Raw genomic sequence first — 18,200 nt, 5'->3', positions numbered from 1 at the left:
TTAATTAATTCCTCACAAACGTTGCAAATGCATAAAATTATATAATATATTTAGGCTCCGTTTGATATCGTTATTAATAATCTATGTATAAAATTAGACTGTCTAATCACACGTTCTTCTCAACATATTATTTATCCATCTATTAATTATAATTTCACATCAATCAAATCATTAATTATTTATCTTACATCAATCAAATCATTGAATTGAAATTACTATATTACTCTTAATAAATAATATTACTTATATTTTTTATTATTAATAAAAGGATAATATGGTAATTTATCATTTTTATATAAAATTTAATCAATCAAATCAAATAAACTATAATATATCAATCAAATCAAATATCCACTATCTTTTCTTATTTATTTTTTATTACATTATATTACTTATTTATATATTATTTATCACATCACCCGTACCAAACTGAGGCTTAGTATTGTATATTATGTATAAATATTATTTTTTGAAGTATCATTTTTTTTTTCTGAATTATGTGATGAATTGGTTTCGAGTAAAAGGTTGGAAAATTATATCATGCTAACACAAATGATTTATCTTGTGTTGACATTGAGCTCAAGTTATGGAAACTCAAATTCTTTGCTAAGCTAATTGATTTTTGTTAGCTATATCTGATTAGGTGTACGATACAAAGAATAATAGATTTTATTTTATCTTATACAAATCAAATTTTTTATCATTTTATCACACTTTGTTGCATCTAGGTAAGATAAGGTTAAAAAATAAAAAAATTCCTAATTCAGGTTAACTGTCGATGGAAATTCCAAATGATTCGATTTATGATCATTTCCACAAATTTATCGTAATAAGTAACTAGTAAAATTAATTGTTCATTCATTGGATATAATCCGGGTCACATTCGACCCGGTATTGGTTCGGGTAATTGAGGTGGAGTCCAGAGCCCGCCGCCCATGGGTGTGGTCCCCACAGCGTTACCTTTTCTTAATTCTCCCCATTTTTCACGATCTCACTCCGTTCTCTGCTGCTTCCTCCAACAATTTGCATACACTCGAGTGAGAGGAGGAAGAGGAGGACTGCGATTCATCTAGAAATAAGCGATAATGTCGTTGCGTCCGGGTAGCAGGGCAGATGTGCGGAAGAAAACCTACAAAATCGGAGTCGACGCGGAGGAGGCTCGGCGTCGGAGGGAGGATAATCTGGTGGAGATCAGGAAGAACAAGCGGGAAGATAATCTTCTCAAGAAGCGGCGCGAGGGTCTTCCCAATGGAAGTCTCCCCCAACAGCATCAAAATCTCTTTCCTCTCGATCCTTCCCAATCCTCGGCGGCAATCGAGAAAAAGGTGACTTATCGCGCTTCATTTTAGTCACTGTTTTTTTGTAAATCGTTGTACTTTAGTTATGGATTGATTCGGCGGTTCCCGATCTATCTATCTTTGTTTCATTTACCGGCAGGGATAGAGATCGGGTTCCAGAGCATGCTTTCTGATTTTCAGCTGACCTTGCGAGAAATGTATTTTAGTTTATTTTCAAAACAAGAATGAGTGTTAGTCTAAATTTTCATTGGATTGAGTTGGATATGGGGTTTATGGGCTGAAAAAGCCTTGATCTCTGATTTGGGAGGTTGTTAGTCCACAAATGACCAGGAAATTTGTTTGTCGTTTTTTCAAATGTTGGACATTGATGCAGGATAACCTGAAGTGTTGATGAAGAGGCATTAACAGGTTCCATTTAGGGATCTAGTCTGATGATTGATTTGAGTAGAAATGTATCTGAGGATGATTCATATCAAAATTTACAATTTATTAATCTTTTTTCTACATTTTTGGAAGTTAATTTTGTTCTGTGTGTATAATTTTTAGTGTTTATTTTTGGGGTCCAAGTCTTTGTGGGTTACAAAAATTGTTGTGGCCATGTGAAGATGATTTTTGTCATTGTAGAACGGTATCAGAGGATTTTTTTTGTTTCATCTGAAAATGTAATTGATATTTGATCCCTCTCGGCCCATTTATTTTTGTTATATTTCGATTGAATGTTACTTAAGCAGACTTCTACTTTCTGGTTTCTTAAAATAATTTTCTGTGCAAAATAGGAGTTATGCTTCTCAGATGAGGGTCTGAATATTGTTTGCCTTTGGTTGCCATATTCTATATACATATTGTCTTGACACAGATCTAGTAACCTCTAACCAGTGGTGTTCCTAGAAGGAAGGGAGCGTACAACTGGGTCTCCGTCCCACTTTGTTGTTTTAATTAGATTTTTCGATTAATCTTTAATCTCAAATCAAAGCTGCTAGCACTACTTTTGTAGTGTTCACAATCAATTTGTTTTGACAGTTGGAAAGTATTCCTCTGATGGTCCAAGGAGTATGGTCTGATGATCCTGCTGCTCAAGTGGAGGCAACCACACAATTTAGAAAGCTCCTATCAATTGGTATTGTTGTTTCATAAAGTTTAAAATTTGAATAATTTGGTTTGTATCCTTTTATTGCATCGTATTTAATTTCCTAACTTTGCAGAGCGAAGTCCTCCAATTGATGAGGTGATTAAATCTGGGGTTATCCCTAGGTTTGTCGAGTTCCTTGACAGGAATGACCTGCCTCAGCTTCAAGTGAGTTCTCCATGAGAATTCATCATTTAATGTTTTCTACATAGTACTTTTTTTCTGTACGTTATGAAGAACTTTTTTCCACATTGCAGTTTGAAGCTGCATGGGCTTTGACAAATGTTGCTTCTGGGACGTCAGAGCATACAAGGGTTGTTATTGAACATGGTGCTGTTCCTAAATTTGTGCACCTTCTTGGTTCTACCAGTGATGATGTCCGTGAGCAGGTAGTTTCTTGGCCCTCACCGAGGGATTGTTACTTGGGACTTTTGTATTGTATTCTGGTGGAATTTTAATGTATGATTTCCAATAACCTTCGATCTTGTGGCATTTGTGATTATATTGATATTTGTTAGTTATCACTTAGCATGGCTAATGTATTTGCCTAATGATATTTATCGAGCAGGCAGTCTGGGCTCTGGGTAATGTTGCAGGTGATTCTCCAACCTGCAGGGATCTTGTCCTTGAATATGGTGCCCTTGTGCCTTTGCTAGCTCAGTTGAATGATAATTCAAAGCTTTCCATGCTGAGAAATGCTACCTGGACATTGTCTAATTTCTGTCGTGGGAAGCCACCCACACCGTTTGAGCAGGTATGAGGCAAATTCATTACGATTTACGAATGTCTGATCTTTTCAATTGGTTTGGCCTCAAGCTACTGGAAAAATGCTAAGGTTGATTATGTGGTGTTCTTAATTTGTTTTAGTGGGTAATTTATTGTGAGTCGTGACAAATGGTTTGTTTTTTGGAAACTTGATCAGGTGAAGCCTGCCTTGCCCGTTCTTAGACAACTTATTCACTTGAACGACGAGGAGGTCTTGACTGATGCCTGTTGGGCTCTTTCTTATCTTTCTGATGGAACAAACGATAAAATTCAAGCTGTTCTTGAGGCAGGTGTCTGTCCCCGACTTGTGGAGCTTTTACTGTATGTTACTATTCTCATTACAGGAATTTTAATATTTACATTTCTTCCTTCCCTTTCCTGTCTTCTTGTCATGTTTCCCTCTCTAGATTCCATTCAGATTTCCTCCCTACTAATGCTAAAGGAATGTTAAAATGTTTGCATCTTATGCTGCTGATGAAATTTTGTTTAAATGAAGCCATCCATCGCCTACTGTTCTTGTACCTGCACTTCGAACTGTGGGGAATATTGTCACTGGTGATGATGGTCAGACACAGGTATTATGATACATATTGTCTGTTCTTTGGTGATGTTCCCTTTATTGATACAAGATATCTGGAAATCTGTTTGAAATGAATTTCTCATATGATAAATAGTTTTTCTTCGAGATTCCCATGGCACAGTTGTATGTTTATTGGTTTTAATTGACTTGTCCTTTTCTTGTTAGTGTTTCCCTCCAAAGGGATTGATATTGAAAAAATGTGAAAAATTTGATAATTTCATCCATCTGAAAATTCAACTCGATGTGGTTTGTTTGAGGGCTAAATGTTATATATGTGCAATGTCCATATCCGGAATCTGATTATGCATTGTTATTTCTTTACTCTTTTATGTGACGAGGATAAAGTCTGGAAGTAGTAACAGGACAAAAACACATGCACAGAAGCGTACACACTACACACGCGGGAACACCCGATTGAGATAAATTCTGGGAATCAGTTGTGGCTGATAGAGCATAAAAACATCTTGTCATCACCATTTTGTTCTTTTTTATCACTTCACATTGTTTTTTGTTTATTGCTACAGTTTGTAATTGAAAACCAAGTTCTCCCGATTCTCTACCAACTTCTCACACAAAATCACAAGAAAAGCATTAAAAAGGAAGCTTGCTGGACAATTTCCAATATCACTGCTGGAAATAAAGCTCAAATACAGGTAGACTAAGTTTTCTCTTTCTTGTTTTGGTGTAATCATATATTGCTGAATACTTAAAGTGAATTGTTCACCACTAGTTTGATCAAATAAACATAAAATGGATGGTCACTATTAGCTCGCATTTATCCTTCTATCTTCATTTCTGTTTTCTTTCTTTTCTTTTCCATTTATTTTTATTTCGTAGAGTTTCCGTGGTTGACTTACTCTTTTTAAGGTTAGATGGAATGTCTACAAGACTTGTGTTAGTCTTGCTGCCATGTTATATGGAGCAAGTGTTGGAAGTTTTATCCTAAATGTGGCTGATATGCTGAATGTTGGATAAATTATATTGTAAACTAGAAGATACAGGGAAACTAATGCATATATTTTTCAAGTGTACACGTGAGCAGAAGTTTTGATTAGAATAAGATGCTCTATGACACTGAATGTAATGGCAAGCCTAGGTAAAATTATCAATCTCCATAAAGGAAAGGTATCTAAATCAGATGCAAGAAAGTAATTGGAAGACTGGGTTTCAAGTTTTTATGACTACCTTAATAGTTCAGAGTAGAAAAGTGGACGCTTGTCGGACGCTTTAGATATATGTGAGATAAATGTCTGTTTTAAGAAGCCTTTTTGCTTTTGAAAATTTTTCTGTTAAAGCCTCTGTCTTGAACGGGATTTTCTTTCAATAAATCCATCCATTTTTCATAGCCCTCTTCCGAAAAAGAATATGAAAGTTAAGCTGCCTGAGATTTTTGGTTTGGGTGAACTTTGTGAATTTGTAACACACACGCGATCGACTCCTAGGTCACATTTTTTAATGCTGTTTTTTATTTGCCTTATCACTGGAGATCTATACTCTGTATTGACCCATTTAGGATCTTCATTTGCCATTCAAGGCTAGCATCATAATAGCTGCAGTCAGATTGGTAGCTTAGGTGAGTATCGTTGTAATAGATTATCATTCTGCATTCAGTTAAAAAATTTTGAAGGCCTCAGTTTCACATCATCCAAAAGGTTACAAGCTTAGCCAGTAGCTTGCTAGTTTGAAGTGATGGCTGATCATTTTTTTTGTTAAGATGGGACAAGTAAGCTGAATGAGTCAGCAAATGTCAGTTCATAGAAAAAGGTAGTAGAAGATGATGTCAGTGGTGTCTTTCTTCCTGTGAACTATAAGTTGTGTGGAGATACTTTTGGTGTGTTTGTTTGGGAGCATTTCTTTCATTATTTTGTTGAATTTCTTTGTAACAGGCTGTCATTGAGGCTAATATCCTTCTTCCCTTGGTGCAACTTCTCCAACATGCAGAGTTTGAAATTAAGAAAGAGGCTGCATGGGCAATATCAAATGCCACCTCTGGTGGATCTTATGAGCAGATTAGGTATTGTGGTGATTTCCTCTCAACTCTATGTGATATCAGTAGTACAAAAACTAATTGTAACTCTATAATTCAATTCAAGAGGAAGTTGAATAAAATTTCAATCATCATTTCTTCAATGTTTTGAGAAAACGGAAATGATAGTTACCAGATTTTTTTTAAAAAAAAAGTTCACAAAGATCTGGTAGACGCAATTTGTTCTTGATATCAAATCCAATCAGGTCTGATACTGTTTGAATTCTGTAGTCACCAACAACTTCTTGAACATTTTTATCGATATTTATTTTCTACCAATCAGGTTTGTGTATGGCCCTGTTAGGATCTAGATCTCCTAACACCATTAATTCTGCAAATTTTCACTAATAGAAAAGGAAAATAGATTGATTGAATAGGACTATAATCTGAGAAATATCTCATCCTTGAAGGATATTTTACAAGACGAATGCACTCGCGCTCCTTGCCCCTAGTGCAAGCTAGTAAAAACAAAGAACGAATTTCCTTCACCTTCTATCCCCGCCTAATTTATCTTCTCCCCCTCTTGATACCTTTCCTTTTCTCCAAGTTATCGTTTCTAGAATTCTTAGGATTTGGCTTGCATACCATGAAGTTATAATCATACCATGTAAACATGTTTGAGCAAAATGGATTCTGACATGATACTACTGTTGCAGATTCTTGGCGAGCCAAGGTTGCATCAAGCCACTGTGCGATCTCTTAATATGTCCGGACCCAAGGATCATCACCGTGTGCCTGGAGGGCCTTGAAAACATTTTGAAGGTAGGTGAGACAGATAAAGAAAATGGTTTGAATGATGGAATCAATATATATGCACAAATGATTGATGATTGTGAAGGGCTAGACAAAATAGAAAATCTTCAGAGCCATGACAACACGGAAATATATGAAAAGGCAGTGAAAATTTTGGAGAAGTACTGGGCTGAAGAAGAAGACGATCAAAATCTTGTTAATAATGTAGATGGAAATCATCAAGGTTTCAACTTTGGCGATAATCAGCCAAATATTCCTACAGGCGGCTTCAAATTCGGCTGAATGGTTTTCTGGGATCCGATCTGCTTTCTGTTTCAGGTCTTATTTTATTCTTGAAGTTATCTAGTCTTTGGTGTCTGTTACTTGTTGCCAATCATCCTGGTTTTTGGAAGTTTAAGCTTTGAATTTATATAATATCTTCTTTTATCTCTACATTACAGAGAAAAAATTGTTTCTGGATTTTTGGCGCTGTAATTATGATTTTAAGTCGTGTTGAGTCTTTAGACTATATGGTGATATATATAAGTGTCGCTGTGAACCGTGTTTTTTCATGGAAATGATAGCAGGTTCACAGAATCTGTAAAATTTATTCATATTTGACATTTATTGATGTATTTGAAAGTACTCTAGTTAAATATTTACAGACATTATCGTGCTTAGGTTTAGGCAACAATCAGGGAGCAAAATACACCAAAACTATATTTTTGTGACATCTAGTTTTTCGTATGAATTTATTGATAAAAAATAAATGCAATATTTCGTGTTCTCCATTTTGGTTTCTTGGCATGACATATCTTATGACTTCATTAGATGGTAAATAGACGAATATGGCCTTTTCAGGGTATTACACAGTTTCTGCTATGTCAAGATAATAAGCCAATTTTTTTGCCAATGATCTCTTGGTCAAAATGGCATCACCTCTCCCACAATTGGGGGAGAGGTCTTGGGTTCTATGCGCACTAACCCCAACCCCTTAGTAAAAAAAAAAGAAAAAAAAAGAAAAGCCAATTTTCTTTTCCAAAAAAAAAAAAAAAATAATAATAATAATAATAATAATAATAATAAGATAATAATAATAATAATAATAATAATAATAAGCTAATTTTGGGCTGTGATATTGACCCAATTTAATGTAATTTTATTGGGGCCAGCCAACAATTTCTGTTATATACTGAACATAAGCTAAATTTGGGTTGTGATATGACCCAATTGAAGGTACTTTATTCGAGCCAGCCTAAAATTTCTGTTACGCTGATGATAAGCCAATTTTGGGTTGTGGTTTGGCCCAATATAGGGTAAGTCCGGGAATTTCTGTATGCTGAAGTTAGGCCTTTTGGAGCCCAAATTGGCTTGTCTTCAGAATTTATGGTATGTGGACCGAACAAAATATCTTAAGTTGGGCCAAATCACAGCCCAAAATTAGCTTATATTCGGGATATCAGAAATTATCGGTCGGCCCCGAACAAAATACCTTAAATTGGGCCAAAATTACAAAACAAAATCGGCTCATCTTTGGGATAGAAGAATTTTTGGGCTTGCTCTGAGAAAAATACCTCAGGTTGGGCCAAAGAGAGCCCAAATTCAGCTTGTCTTCAGCATATGACAAAAGTATGGGTTGGCCCGAACAAAATATTCTAAGTTGGGCCAAGTTTCTTGTGGTCTGGGCCGAACAAAATACATAAATTGAGGCAAATCACAGCCTTATGGCTCTTCGGGATATCAGATATTGAGGGCAGGTCTCGAACGAAGTACCTTTAATTGGGCCAAAATCATAGACCAAAATTAGCTTATCTTCCGGACAGCAGAAACTTTGGGTTGGCCCTGAACAAAAGACCTCGAATTGAGCCAAATCAGAGCCTAAATTTGTTTGTCTTAAGCGTAGCAGTTTGGGCTGGCCCGAACAAAATATCCTGATTTGTCCATAACCCAAAATTCGCTTTTCTTTGGGATCCCAGAAATGATCGGCCGGGCCCGAACAAAATACCTTAAATTGGGCCAAATCACAGACCAAAATCGGCTCGTCGTCCGGATAGCGGAAACTGTGGGCTGGCTCTGAGCAAAACCTCAAATTGGGCCAAATGGATCCTAAAATAGGCATGGCGAAAATTATGGCCTGGACCGAGCTGATTTGGGTTGTGGGCTGCCCCGAACAAGATACTTTAAATGTCACAGCCCAAAATTGGCTTATCTTCAGCACAGCAGAATTTTTAGGCCGGGCCGAACAAAACATTCTAAGTTGGGCTGAATCACAGAACAAAATTGGCTTTGCTTCAGCATAGCAGAGATGTGGTCTGGGCCGAACAAAATAACATAAATTGGGCGAAGTCAGAGCCCAAATTTAGCTTATCTTCAGCAATTCAGAAATTATGATTTGGGCCGATCAAATGCCTTAAATTGGCCCAAATCACAGCCCACCAAAAGTGGCTTATCTTCTTCGACAAATTGAGAAGCTCTTCCAGGCTTTGCATGTTTGTTAACAGAGACTTGACATGAATTTTGCGAGGACAATTCAGGAGCCTACGTTTGTTGCCTGTTGCTCAAGTACAGCAGCAAAGTATGAAGCTTTGCTTGCAGCTGCCATTTTCATGCCCAAGCTTCTCATGCAGCGCAAGAAAGAAGAAACAGCATAAGCAAATTCAAATCTACCAAAATCCTAAACCAAAACTCCATTTCCCAAAATCAGCGCCAACCCCACTCTTAATCCACCAAAATATCACGCCCCGTTCCAAAATCCAGGCCCTGGAAACTGTCATCGAAAAACTAGAAGCCTCTGTGAAGACTGGCATTATAATCGAGGATCCTCAAATTTATGCGTCGCTTCTTGAAACCTGTGCCCAATTGAAAGCTATTGATCTAGGTATTAAAGTTCATAATCTCATTCCTCTTAAGCTTTTGAGTAAGAATGTCGGAATTTCATCAAAGCTTATCCGATTGTATGCTAGTAATGGGTATGTGGAAAAAGCACACGAAATGTTCGATCACATGAGTGACCGAAATACGTCGGCTTTTCCGTGGAATTCGCTCATTTCTGGCTATGTCGAGATGGGTTTCTATGAAGATGCGCTGGCATTGTACTTTCAGATGGTGGAAGAGGACGTGGAGCCTGATGAGTACACTTTTCCGCGGGTGTTGAAAGCTTGTGGAGGAATTGGTATGATTCAAGTTGGTGAAGAGATTCATCGGCATGTGATCAGAATCGGGCTTGGCAATGACACGTTTGTGCTGAATTCTCTTGCTGATATGTATGCCAAATGTGGTGACATTGTCAAGGCCCGGCACGTGTTTGATCGAATTAAGGATAAGGACTTGGTCTCTTGGAATACTATGATTATTGGGTACTTCAAGCACAATCTTGAAACCGAAGCATGTGATATCTTTCGGTGGATGGTGTCCAGAAGCGGTGAACCTGACTCTGTTACCTTGTCATCTGTTTTGAGTAGCATTTCTCCCTACATAATCGGGGCACAAGTACATGGATGGATTATTCGAAGAGGGATGGAGTGGAATTTATCCGTAGGTAACTCTTTGATCCTTTTTTACTCGAACCAGGATAAATTAAACCAAGCAAGATGGTTATTCGAGTGTATGCCTGAGAGGGATGTAGTCTCATGGAACTCAATAATTTCAGCCCACTCGAAGGATCCCCAAGCTCTTGAGTACTTCAAACGCATGATGAAATCTGGTGAGGCCTCACCAGATTCAATCACATTTGTTTCACTGTTATCTGCTTGTGCTCATTTGGGATTGGTGAAAGATGGGGAAGAGTTGTTTGTTTTGATGACGGAGGGGGTTCGTTTGAGCCCAAGTATGGAGCACTGTGGGTGTATGGTGAATCTTTATGGAAAGGCGGGGTTGATCGACGAAGCATACAAGTTTATAACCAGTAAAATGGTGTTCGAGGCTGGGCCAACTGTATGGGGTGCATTGCTTTATGCTTGTTATGTTCATGGCAACATTAATATAGGAGAGATAGCTGCGAAACGTATGTTTGAGTTGGAGCCAGATGGGGAGAATAATTTTGAACTCTTGATGAAGATTTATCGAAATGCAGGTCGTAACGAGGACGTCGATCGAATAAAAGTTGCGATGATTGAACGAGGACTGAACTTCTGAGTTGTGAAGGCATCAAGGTAGTTGTGGACTAAAACGTAGAAGGAGCTTGTAAAGCTGTTGATTGTCGAGGAATGATAATAACGATTTAAAATTCAAGTGAATTTATACTTATAAGAGAATTGATAGTTTAGAAGCCTTGATTAGGACATATTGTAAGTATTTTAGTGTCCTGCAAGTTAGGAAAAAAATTATAATTTATTTATGCAGTTCCAGAAAGTTTTTGAATTTCATAGTGGCTACTCTTTTATGAGGCCTTGTCTACTAGAAGCGTTCTTAATGGCGAGGTATCACATCAGATTACGCTATCCAAGTGCGAATAAATAATCGCCCAACTATCAATATAGCCAGGATATTGATAAAAAACACTCGTTAACCATTTGACATCACCATGTCGAATTTAATAGGGTAAAGATTCCAAATATCCAACTATATTTCTGTTTTTTGCGTTTCAATGACTGCCTTAGGCTACAACCAACAGTAGACAAAAGTTCTTTCAAGTTTAATGCAATCATAAATTAGAAAATAAGTTAATGACCAATTGGTCTAATGGCACCACCTTTCCCAAATTTGGGAGAGGTCAAGGGTTCTAAACCAACAACCCCACCCCTTAGTAAAAAAAAAAAAAAAGAAAAAGAAAAAGAAAAAGAAACAACCTTCAGCATTTTCAGGTAAAAAAGTGTATTTTCTACAAGCTTTACAAGTAAACTGGGTAGTCAAAGCAATTCCATTGTTTCATCAAATAGTATTAGTGTTCCGTCTCGAGCAACTGCCTCATTTGGAGATAAAAGGTGAACTTCCCTGGAAACCCACAAAACTCTCTTGTAATGAAAATAGTAAAGCACGTCCCTTATTGTCTTATGCCATATCTTGAGCGTAGATTAGCTAGTAACTCGGTATAATCTGGAGCCGCTTTACAGAATACCTCATCCCAAATCTTGAGAAGATCTGCTCCAAAAGAATTATATTCAGCTGCATAATTTACTTGTAATATGCCAAAGTAACATCCTGATAATAACTTTTCTCCAGTCTATTTCCCACCCCTAGATATTTGTTAAAAAAAATAATATTGCACTTTGAATCCAAGGGAGAGAAGTAGTTTGGTTCACCACAGTTTGTTCTCAAGTCGGGTAATCATCTAATGTATTTAAATTGAAAATTTTCACTGGAAAAATAAAATAAAAATTTTCATATGTTCTCCAGAATATCAAGAAAAGAATCACGAATTGCCACTATAGGCTAATGATAATACCAACATATTGTAATCACAGAAGATGCTTCTTGTATAGACCCCAAAAACTTACTGTTTATGATAAACAGGACAAGATGAATCCTGAACTCAGAAGACAACATGACCAAAGTACACACTTCAAAACTTACAACCACAGAATGTTAACAAGGACGTACCAGCCTTATGTGTGGATGAAAGGCACATGACAACCATGTCGAATCTAGGAATCTTGGTCAAATTCAGTAAGTAATCAACACCCAGTGCCATATCTTCCCTGCCAAACAAATGAAAGCAAATGCTATGATGTTAAGCTGAAAGCAGGGAAATTCATCATGCTTGAGAGAACCAGAGCACTCACATGAAAAAGGTGGCAATGCACCTAATGATGTCAACAAGTACTGAAGAAGACAATGCGTTTTTAAATATCCCTGGTAATGTGGTTGGTGATATCGCCTGATCAACAGAAAATAATGATGATTACGAAAAAGCAGTAAACAAGACATACCATTAGCAGAATAAGAAAATCTTCCTGTTTTGTTTCCCTACATCTAGAAAAAAAGTTCAACAAACAGAAATCAGTTTTCTTTACTGTAAATTAGTTGTTCCCACCAACAAAATATTCTCTCCCTCGGGGGAAAAGGACGGCATACAAGAATGGGAATATTATATGGTTAATAACACAATTAATTTAAAGAGCAATTGGATATTATGATTCCACCTTCAATAAGCTAGTCTGCAGCTCAAGGTCACCAGAAAGTCCTCGCCAAGAAACCTCAAACTCGAAAGCAGAACTTGGTGGAACAATATTTTTTGCAGCTTCAGACTTTGCAAGATTAGCAGCCTTTGCAGCAAGCTCTTGCACTGACGCCTTCAGATCTTGCCTTCCATTTTTATGTTTTATCTGTGAGAGTTTTAATCAGGGATAAAATGTCACAAACTTGAAGTCTAGCAGGAAATATAGTGCAAGGATAAACATGACAATAAGATTTTGTACGCGCAGAATTTTAAATTTTCAGGAATCATAAATGCTGTGCTAGCAGGGATCAATTTTATTCAGAAAATATTTAAAATTTTCAGCTCAAACCAGGAATACAGAGTATTAATTAAATAAAGAGGTTTTAACATGATTTCATGACATCACAATCGTAGGTATATTCTAATTGCTAATCTTGTTTTTTTCTATGAAAATGTGCATGTTTTCTTCAAGTTACTAAACCACTATCATCATCCAGTTTTTATCCATGCAAGTTCTGCTCTATCCTTCGCCTTTACTTCAGGTGGAATTATGGAAATGCTTGGGTAGACAGAGATACGAACCACTGCTATTATATCTATATTTTGAAAAGAAGTTCGTGGCTTTTCAATACAGAAGGCTAAGATTACGATCTGACATGCACCGGACCCAAACAAGGCCAGTTAACAATGAAAGGATACCAAAACCAAACCTTTGCATTCTCTAAGGCGGTATCAGCAGCAGTCCCATTTATCCTCATATTCTTGCCTTTAATTTCCTTTAATGATTCTGAGGGAACATCCATCGTATTATCATCCTGCAAAAGAAACATTCATAGGTCAAATAATAAAAAATTAACTGATTTACTACTCGCAAGTTTAGAAAGTGCAGAACAAAGAACAAACGACTCAACAGGATCTTACCATCAACCAGACTTGTCGCACAATATTTTTTCTTTCAGAATCAACTTATTCCTCAAAAGATATCATGACCTAAAAAAGAAAAAAGGTATGCTTGAGTAGTCCTGACCTTGGCATCATTTTCAAGTATCTCCTTCACTATTCCAGCAGGAGAAACTGTTGAGACAGATGGAATTTTCTGCAAAGAAGTGCTATTGTCCAACTTTGATTTTACTGTTCTTCGTACACCCTCAACAGAGCCTGCTAGCGCTCCAGGTGGCTTCTTAAGAATTTCCTAGAATTAAAAAAGAAAACAAGCTCAGCAAAGAGTTGAACTCTCAAAGCTCCTTAAAGGACAATCCATCACCGTCTTCAGTGTAAATTGACGGTAGAAACAAGTTGGAAGAGAAACAGCATCAAGACATAATGCTTATCAGCGACGACAACACGAAATAAAGCAGTGTAGCGTTCTTCAAAAAAATTTTGCTCCCTTAAAATCTAGATTGAAACTTTGGACAGTACTTGTCACAGAGGCAAGAAAAGCTCACAAAAATGAGACTGGCTGCAGATAATGATAGAATTAATGTATCTCTTTCAGTTTGAGTCCACAGAGTTGATAGGCCAAGTTTGATGAATGATCTGATTAATTAGAAGCCAAGTCACTTCCACTTTAATCAGGTAGTCCAAAAATTAAAGATTGTGAATTAAAACAGTTTTCAACGCAGGAAGTTCAAATTCAAAAGCTGTGAGTAGTGGCTGCTGCACACCTATTTGTAACACAATATAATCATGTCATCATTGGAAGTCTCACGAAATTATGGTAAGAAATCTAAGACTCCATTTATATAACTTATTTTGTGTCCCCATATTTCTTTTGCATTCCTCTAAGCAGTTCAAGTCTTCTTTCCTTTTGTCATCTTTCCTTTTTCTCTCCATCACTCAGTTCTCTTGTATATGTAGTATGTACTAAAACACTTAATTTTAACACCCACATCGGAGTGATGGTGTACTAATACAGATTTAAATAACCTGGGTCATCCAAATCGCACATGATAAATACTAGCAAGGACGAACAAACTTGTGGCAAAGGTTAAAATAATTCTGTTCCAGTCCATTAATTCCACCTAAAAAATAGAAGCATGTTTGACTTGTTGAAAGGTGTAATTAGGTAGCTGAAGTTTATGTATATATAATGCCTCTGTGCACTAACAACCTATAGAGAAAATTGCCACCAAAATTGGTTTCCTGTTCTTCCTCTTGTGATCTACCACATCGCTCTCACTTTCTCCAACTTTCTCTGAAGCTTTCTCATGCTCAAATTGGGAAAATATACTGATACTGTTTTATAAGATTGTACTTACTACTTCCATACCCAAGAATCAGAGCTAATTGAATTCGAACCAGGGAAATATTTTTCCCCCTGATACCCATAATGTATCAGAACATTAACCACATTGATTTCTCTCAGTGCTTCAACAAGATCCTTAAAAGAAAAAGTAATCAGAGAAAAATGAACCAATTTGCATAGTTTTCAATTGCTTTTGGTTGGAAAAAAACAATAACATAGTGATCGCAGGCTCAGTTAAATTTTAGCCCCATAGCATCCATTGAGAGGGGATTTACAACAATCAACTTTTACAACCTCATGTATCTTGCATGTGTCAAGTTCAAGAAGATGACACAGCCATACTCCCTTATTTTTTTCCAATCCCCCAGTGATTTTTATAGTTTTCATCAAAGATCCAACATACTGAGCAAATGTTTTTCACTTAATTTCTTTTCTTTTTTTTTTCCCTTTTTTTCCAATGCAAATTGGAGACCACGATTTACATGCTAAGAATACATTCTTGGACAATGATTAATTGCTAATTTTACATAAAAAAGTCTAAATAATAACCCACACAATTTATCTATGTGTTTCCGTATAGTCACGGACGAGAAAATGCATTGACCACCACAATATAAATGTGAAACTCTAATATCTGGCAGACTTCGAAAAACTCTATGCAGCAAATGAAAGTCACCAGGTTCAATGTCCGGGCCACATTAAGCAGTAATTAAACATACATTAGTTTGTAAACCTCAAGAAGTAACTCCATTTTGCATCTAGAGAAAATTACCCAACCATAAATCGCTATATCAAAAAAATCTTGGGAAACCAAAAAACTTATATACGCGGAGTATAATGCTTACCTTTTGAATCAAAGATTTTGCTTCTGCAAACTGCTTCTTTATCTCTTGGTTCTGGGGCTCCAACCTCAAAGCAAACTCAGCATCTGAGTTTAACTATGCATAGTTCACTAAATAGATACTCACAATGAAATTAAAAAGGTCTGTCAACTTTAATATATTCAGACTCTACCATCAAGGGATTCCTTGAGTTTGCCAAGTTCTTTTCTAGCAGTTGATCGACGAGAATAAGCCTTTATGTATTGATCATCTAAATTCAAGGCTTCAGAACAATCAAGCTCGGCTTCCTGGAATCTAATTGACTCATGGATAAATAATAGAAATTAGGACGAAAAACTGCAAAGTCCTTCACCGAAGCAACAGAAATTGCCTACATGCACTGAAAATACCTTTTGATTTTGATAAAAGCCATTGCCCTGTTTGCATAAGCTACTGCAGTTGGTGACAATGCAATGCTTCGTGAATAGCAGTCTATTGCTTCATTAAATTTTCTTTTCTTGAAAAACTCGTTACCCTGGAAAAATGATACAGAAATGAAGACAAACATTAAATAAAACTTCAAGCATGTCATGTCAATTTACAAGATTAGAATTATACTCATTCGAAGGCAGAGAATACCAACTCTTTTTCTGAATTTGCATCAACAAAGCTCTCCTCTGATCTGAATCCACCAGATAAATGACTGAGAACATCAAAGCCTTTCAGACGTTCATAGTCTCTGAAGGGACCAGTATTGTCAGATGGAGTTTTCTCCAATTTTCTCCTTCCATTGAATCCAGCACTATCAGAAAGTTGACTAGCACTATTCATTCCACTAGTTTTAACTGGCAGATCCTTTAAAAGGACAAAGTTTACAAAATATAAGACACATAACATACAGAAGAGTGAGCCGATGAAACACTGATTTAATGCATAGTAAAGGCTAAGGGCAAATTTGATATGAATTTGTACTGCTGTAGGTCACATGCCTTCCAATCTTCCCCTTAGAAATAAATATTGCACATCATATTTTCATTTGGTCGGATAAAGAGGGCAAATGAAAATCTAAAGAGAAAATAAGATGAAAGGATGCTGGCAAACACAAATCTGCGTGAAATTATATGGTTACTACACAAAGATGTATCATAACACAACATCTGATGACAATTTCACCACAAATTACAGATTATTCATAATAAAAATTTTAGATCAATATAATTACCAACTTTTCCTTGCCAGTAGAACCCAATTTCAATTTCATATCTTTTTCCTTGAATGACAACTCCCAATCTTGTAAGTTATTCAAGAGCCCCTCGTAATCCTGCAAAACAGAATATCCAAAAAATTGAACCAATTTGCAATAAAATTTTACCTACAATTATGAGAACCATAAGTTAGAGAAAAAAAAAAAAAACAATCTGACGATGGTTACAATGAATTTTTCCATGCAAGAGGAATCATGGATTCTCTGTTTCACTTTTTATATCTTTTTTTTTTTCTTCTAATAATTGCTGTATTAATAAAGAAATAACTTCAACAATAGTTAGCTCCCACAATGATTAAGATTCAATATACACACTGCAAGTAAAGACAAAATGAACACCACGGCACATAAGCACTATCAGTTACTAAAAATAGATCATTCAGGGCAAAGAAAGCAAAAAAACAAGGCTATTCAATAGCAACTAGTAAACAAAGAAAATGCAATACAAAAAAAATCTATTTTTCGTCGAGTACCCGAGAATCGAATGTGCAGAGAGAAGAGCGAAGTAAAGGCGTATAATTTTCCACAAAAGCCAACTAAATATATATATTTTTAACCACACGGAAACACGATTAACAAAACCATTAACCCGTATTATAATTTGATTCGTTTCCAATTGTCAACCCCATTTCTCCACAAAGTTAAACTAAATTGATTGCTAGACCATAAAAACACTCAAAGTCGTCTCCATTCACCACCGTTAACCAAAGCGGCGGACCTCTAGTTCCTGAAAATAGGAAGCTAAAAAAGCAAAGACATGAAATGAGAAATACCGGAGCTTCATCCCGAGAGTGATTGGAAGGTACTTTAGCCATTGTTTGCAGTTCACGGCGACAGCAAGACCAAACTTGTGCGGGTGCGTGTCTCCTCTATCGCCTCCACGAGAATGACCTGTTTGGTATCATAAGTGACAAGCATTTGTTTTTTAAGTCAGTGGGTAGTATTTAAAGTGGGAGAAATCATGACATTTAAAGAGCCTTGTGGAATTTAAAAGTCAATAGGTATTCAATCTAAACTTTTATAAACTCTATGAAAATCTAGTGGTATCCAAAATAAAAGTCTATGGAGTTTTAAAAAGTCATGTGGTATTCAACTATGAATTTTAAAAACTCTATAAAAGTCCATAGGTATTCAAATTTCCAAGAGACTTTTAATGACTCCATGAAAGTCATTAAAGTACAAACTTTAAAGTTCAAGGTACAATAATAAAATGTCTAAAATTATCTTTGCTTGAACCCAAAGATTT

General features: G+C 36.3%; 3 protein-coding genes across 4 annotated transcripts; 2 read left to right on the top strand and 1 right to left on the bottom strand.

The window, feature by feature from the left end:
- The first annotated feature begins 929 nt into the window (after positions 1-929).
- Positions 930-7,199, top strand: LOC140879469 (importin subunit alpha-4). Its single transcript, XM_073283172.1, has 10 exons — positions 930-1,325; positions 2,319-2,415; positions 2,501-2,592; positions 2,682-2,813; positions 2,993-3,178; positions 3,347-3,510; positions 3,686-3,764; positions 4,294-4,422; positions 5,656-5,783; positions 6,452-7,199. The coding sequence occupies exons 1-10, from the start codon at positions 1,086-1,088 to the stop codon at positions 6,828-6,830; spliced, it is 1,626 nt and encodes a 541-aa protein (XP_073139273.1). The 5' UTR covers positions 930-1,085; the 3' UTR covers positions 6,831-7,199.
- A 1,796-nt stretch (positions 7,200-8,995) lies between these two features.
- LOC140884192 (pentatricopeptide repeat-containing protein At4g25270, chloroplastic) lies at positions 8,996-10,857 on the top strand. The gene has a single exon (XM_073290870.1). The coding sequence runs from the start codon at positions 9,105-9,107 to the stop codon at positions 10,659-10,661; it is 1,557 nt and encodes a 518-aa protein (XP_073146971.1). The 5' UTR covers positions 8,996-9,104; the 3' UTR covers positions 10,662-10,857.
- Positions 10,858-11,096: 239 nt separating this feature from the next.
- On the bottom strand, positions 11,097-17,867 carry LOC140881949 (uncharacterized). Of its 2 annotated transcripts, none has more exons than XM_073287634.1 (12): positions 17,728-17,867; positions 16,913-17,011; positions 16,330-16,545; positions 16,101-16,225; positions 15,884-16,005; positions 15,715-15,797; positions 13,652-13,816; positions 13,335-13,439; positions 12,608-12,790; positions 12,248-12,342; positions 12,066-12,163; positions 11,097-11,606 (listed from the first exon to the last, which is right to left on the bottom strand). In XM_073287634.1, exons 1-12 carry the CDS (start codon positions 17,767-17,769, stop codon positions 11,509-11,511), a joined length of 1,431 nt encoding a protein of 476 aa, XP_073143735.1. In that variant the 5' UTR covers positions 17,770-17,867; the 3' UTR covers positions 11,097-11,508. The 2 variants fall into 2 exon arrangements, with proteins under 2 accessions (XP_073143735.1, XP_073143736.1); XM_073287635.1 differs by lacking the exon at positions 17,728-17,867 and adding an exon at positions 17,428-17,721.
- Between the last annotated feature and the right edge of the window lie 333 nt (positions 17,868-18,200).

Source organism: Henckelia pumila, chromosome 2 (assembly GCF_033568475.1).
Source record: "Henckelia pumila isolate YLH828 chromosome 2, ASM3356847v2, whole genome shotgun sequence".
NCBI classification, from domain to species: domain Eukaryota; kingdom Viridiplantae; phylum Streptophyta; class Magnoliopsida; order Lamiales; family Gesneriaceae; genus Henckelia; species Henckelia pumila.
Note: the sequence above shows the minus strand (reverse complement) of the source record. Positions and strands in the feature narration are given on the sequence as shown.

What these genes read in the sequence shown, in the direction of transcription:
- LOC140884192 (XM_073290870.1), top strand. Translation starts at nt 9,105, where the DNA reads ATGAAGCTTTGCTTGCAGCTGCCATTTTCATGCCCAAGCTTCTCATGC.
- LOC140881949 (XM_073287634.1), bottom strand. Translation starts at nt 17,769, where the DNA reads ATGGCTAAAGTACCTTCCAATCACTCTCGGGATGAAGCTCCG. An exon ending in CTACTGGCAAGGAAAAGTTG is followed by an intron (nt 16,546 to 16,912) that starts GTAATTATATTG and finishes GTCCTTTTAAAG; the next exon opens with GATCTGCCAGTTAAAACTAG. An exon ending in CAAATTCAGAAAAAGAGTTG is followed by an intron (nt 16,226 to 16,329) that starts GTATTCTCTGCC and finishes TCATTTTTCCAG; the next exon opens with GGTAACGAGTTTTTCAAGAA.
- LOC140879469 (XM_073283172.1), top strand. Translation starts at nt 1,086, where the DNA reads ATGTCGTTGCGTCCGGGTAGCAGGGCAGATGTGCGGAAGAAAACCTAC. An exon ending in TAGAAAGCTCCTATCAATTG is followed by an intron (nt 2,416 to 2,500) that starts GTATTGTTGTTT and finishes CTAACTTTGCAG; the next exon opens with AGCGAAGTCCTCCAATTGAT. An exon ending in GTGATGATGTCCGTGAGCAG is followed by an intron (nt 2,814 to 2,992) that starts GTAGTTTCTTGG and finishes TTTATCGAGCAG; the next exon opens with GCAGTCTGGGCTCTGGGTAA.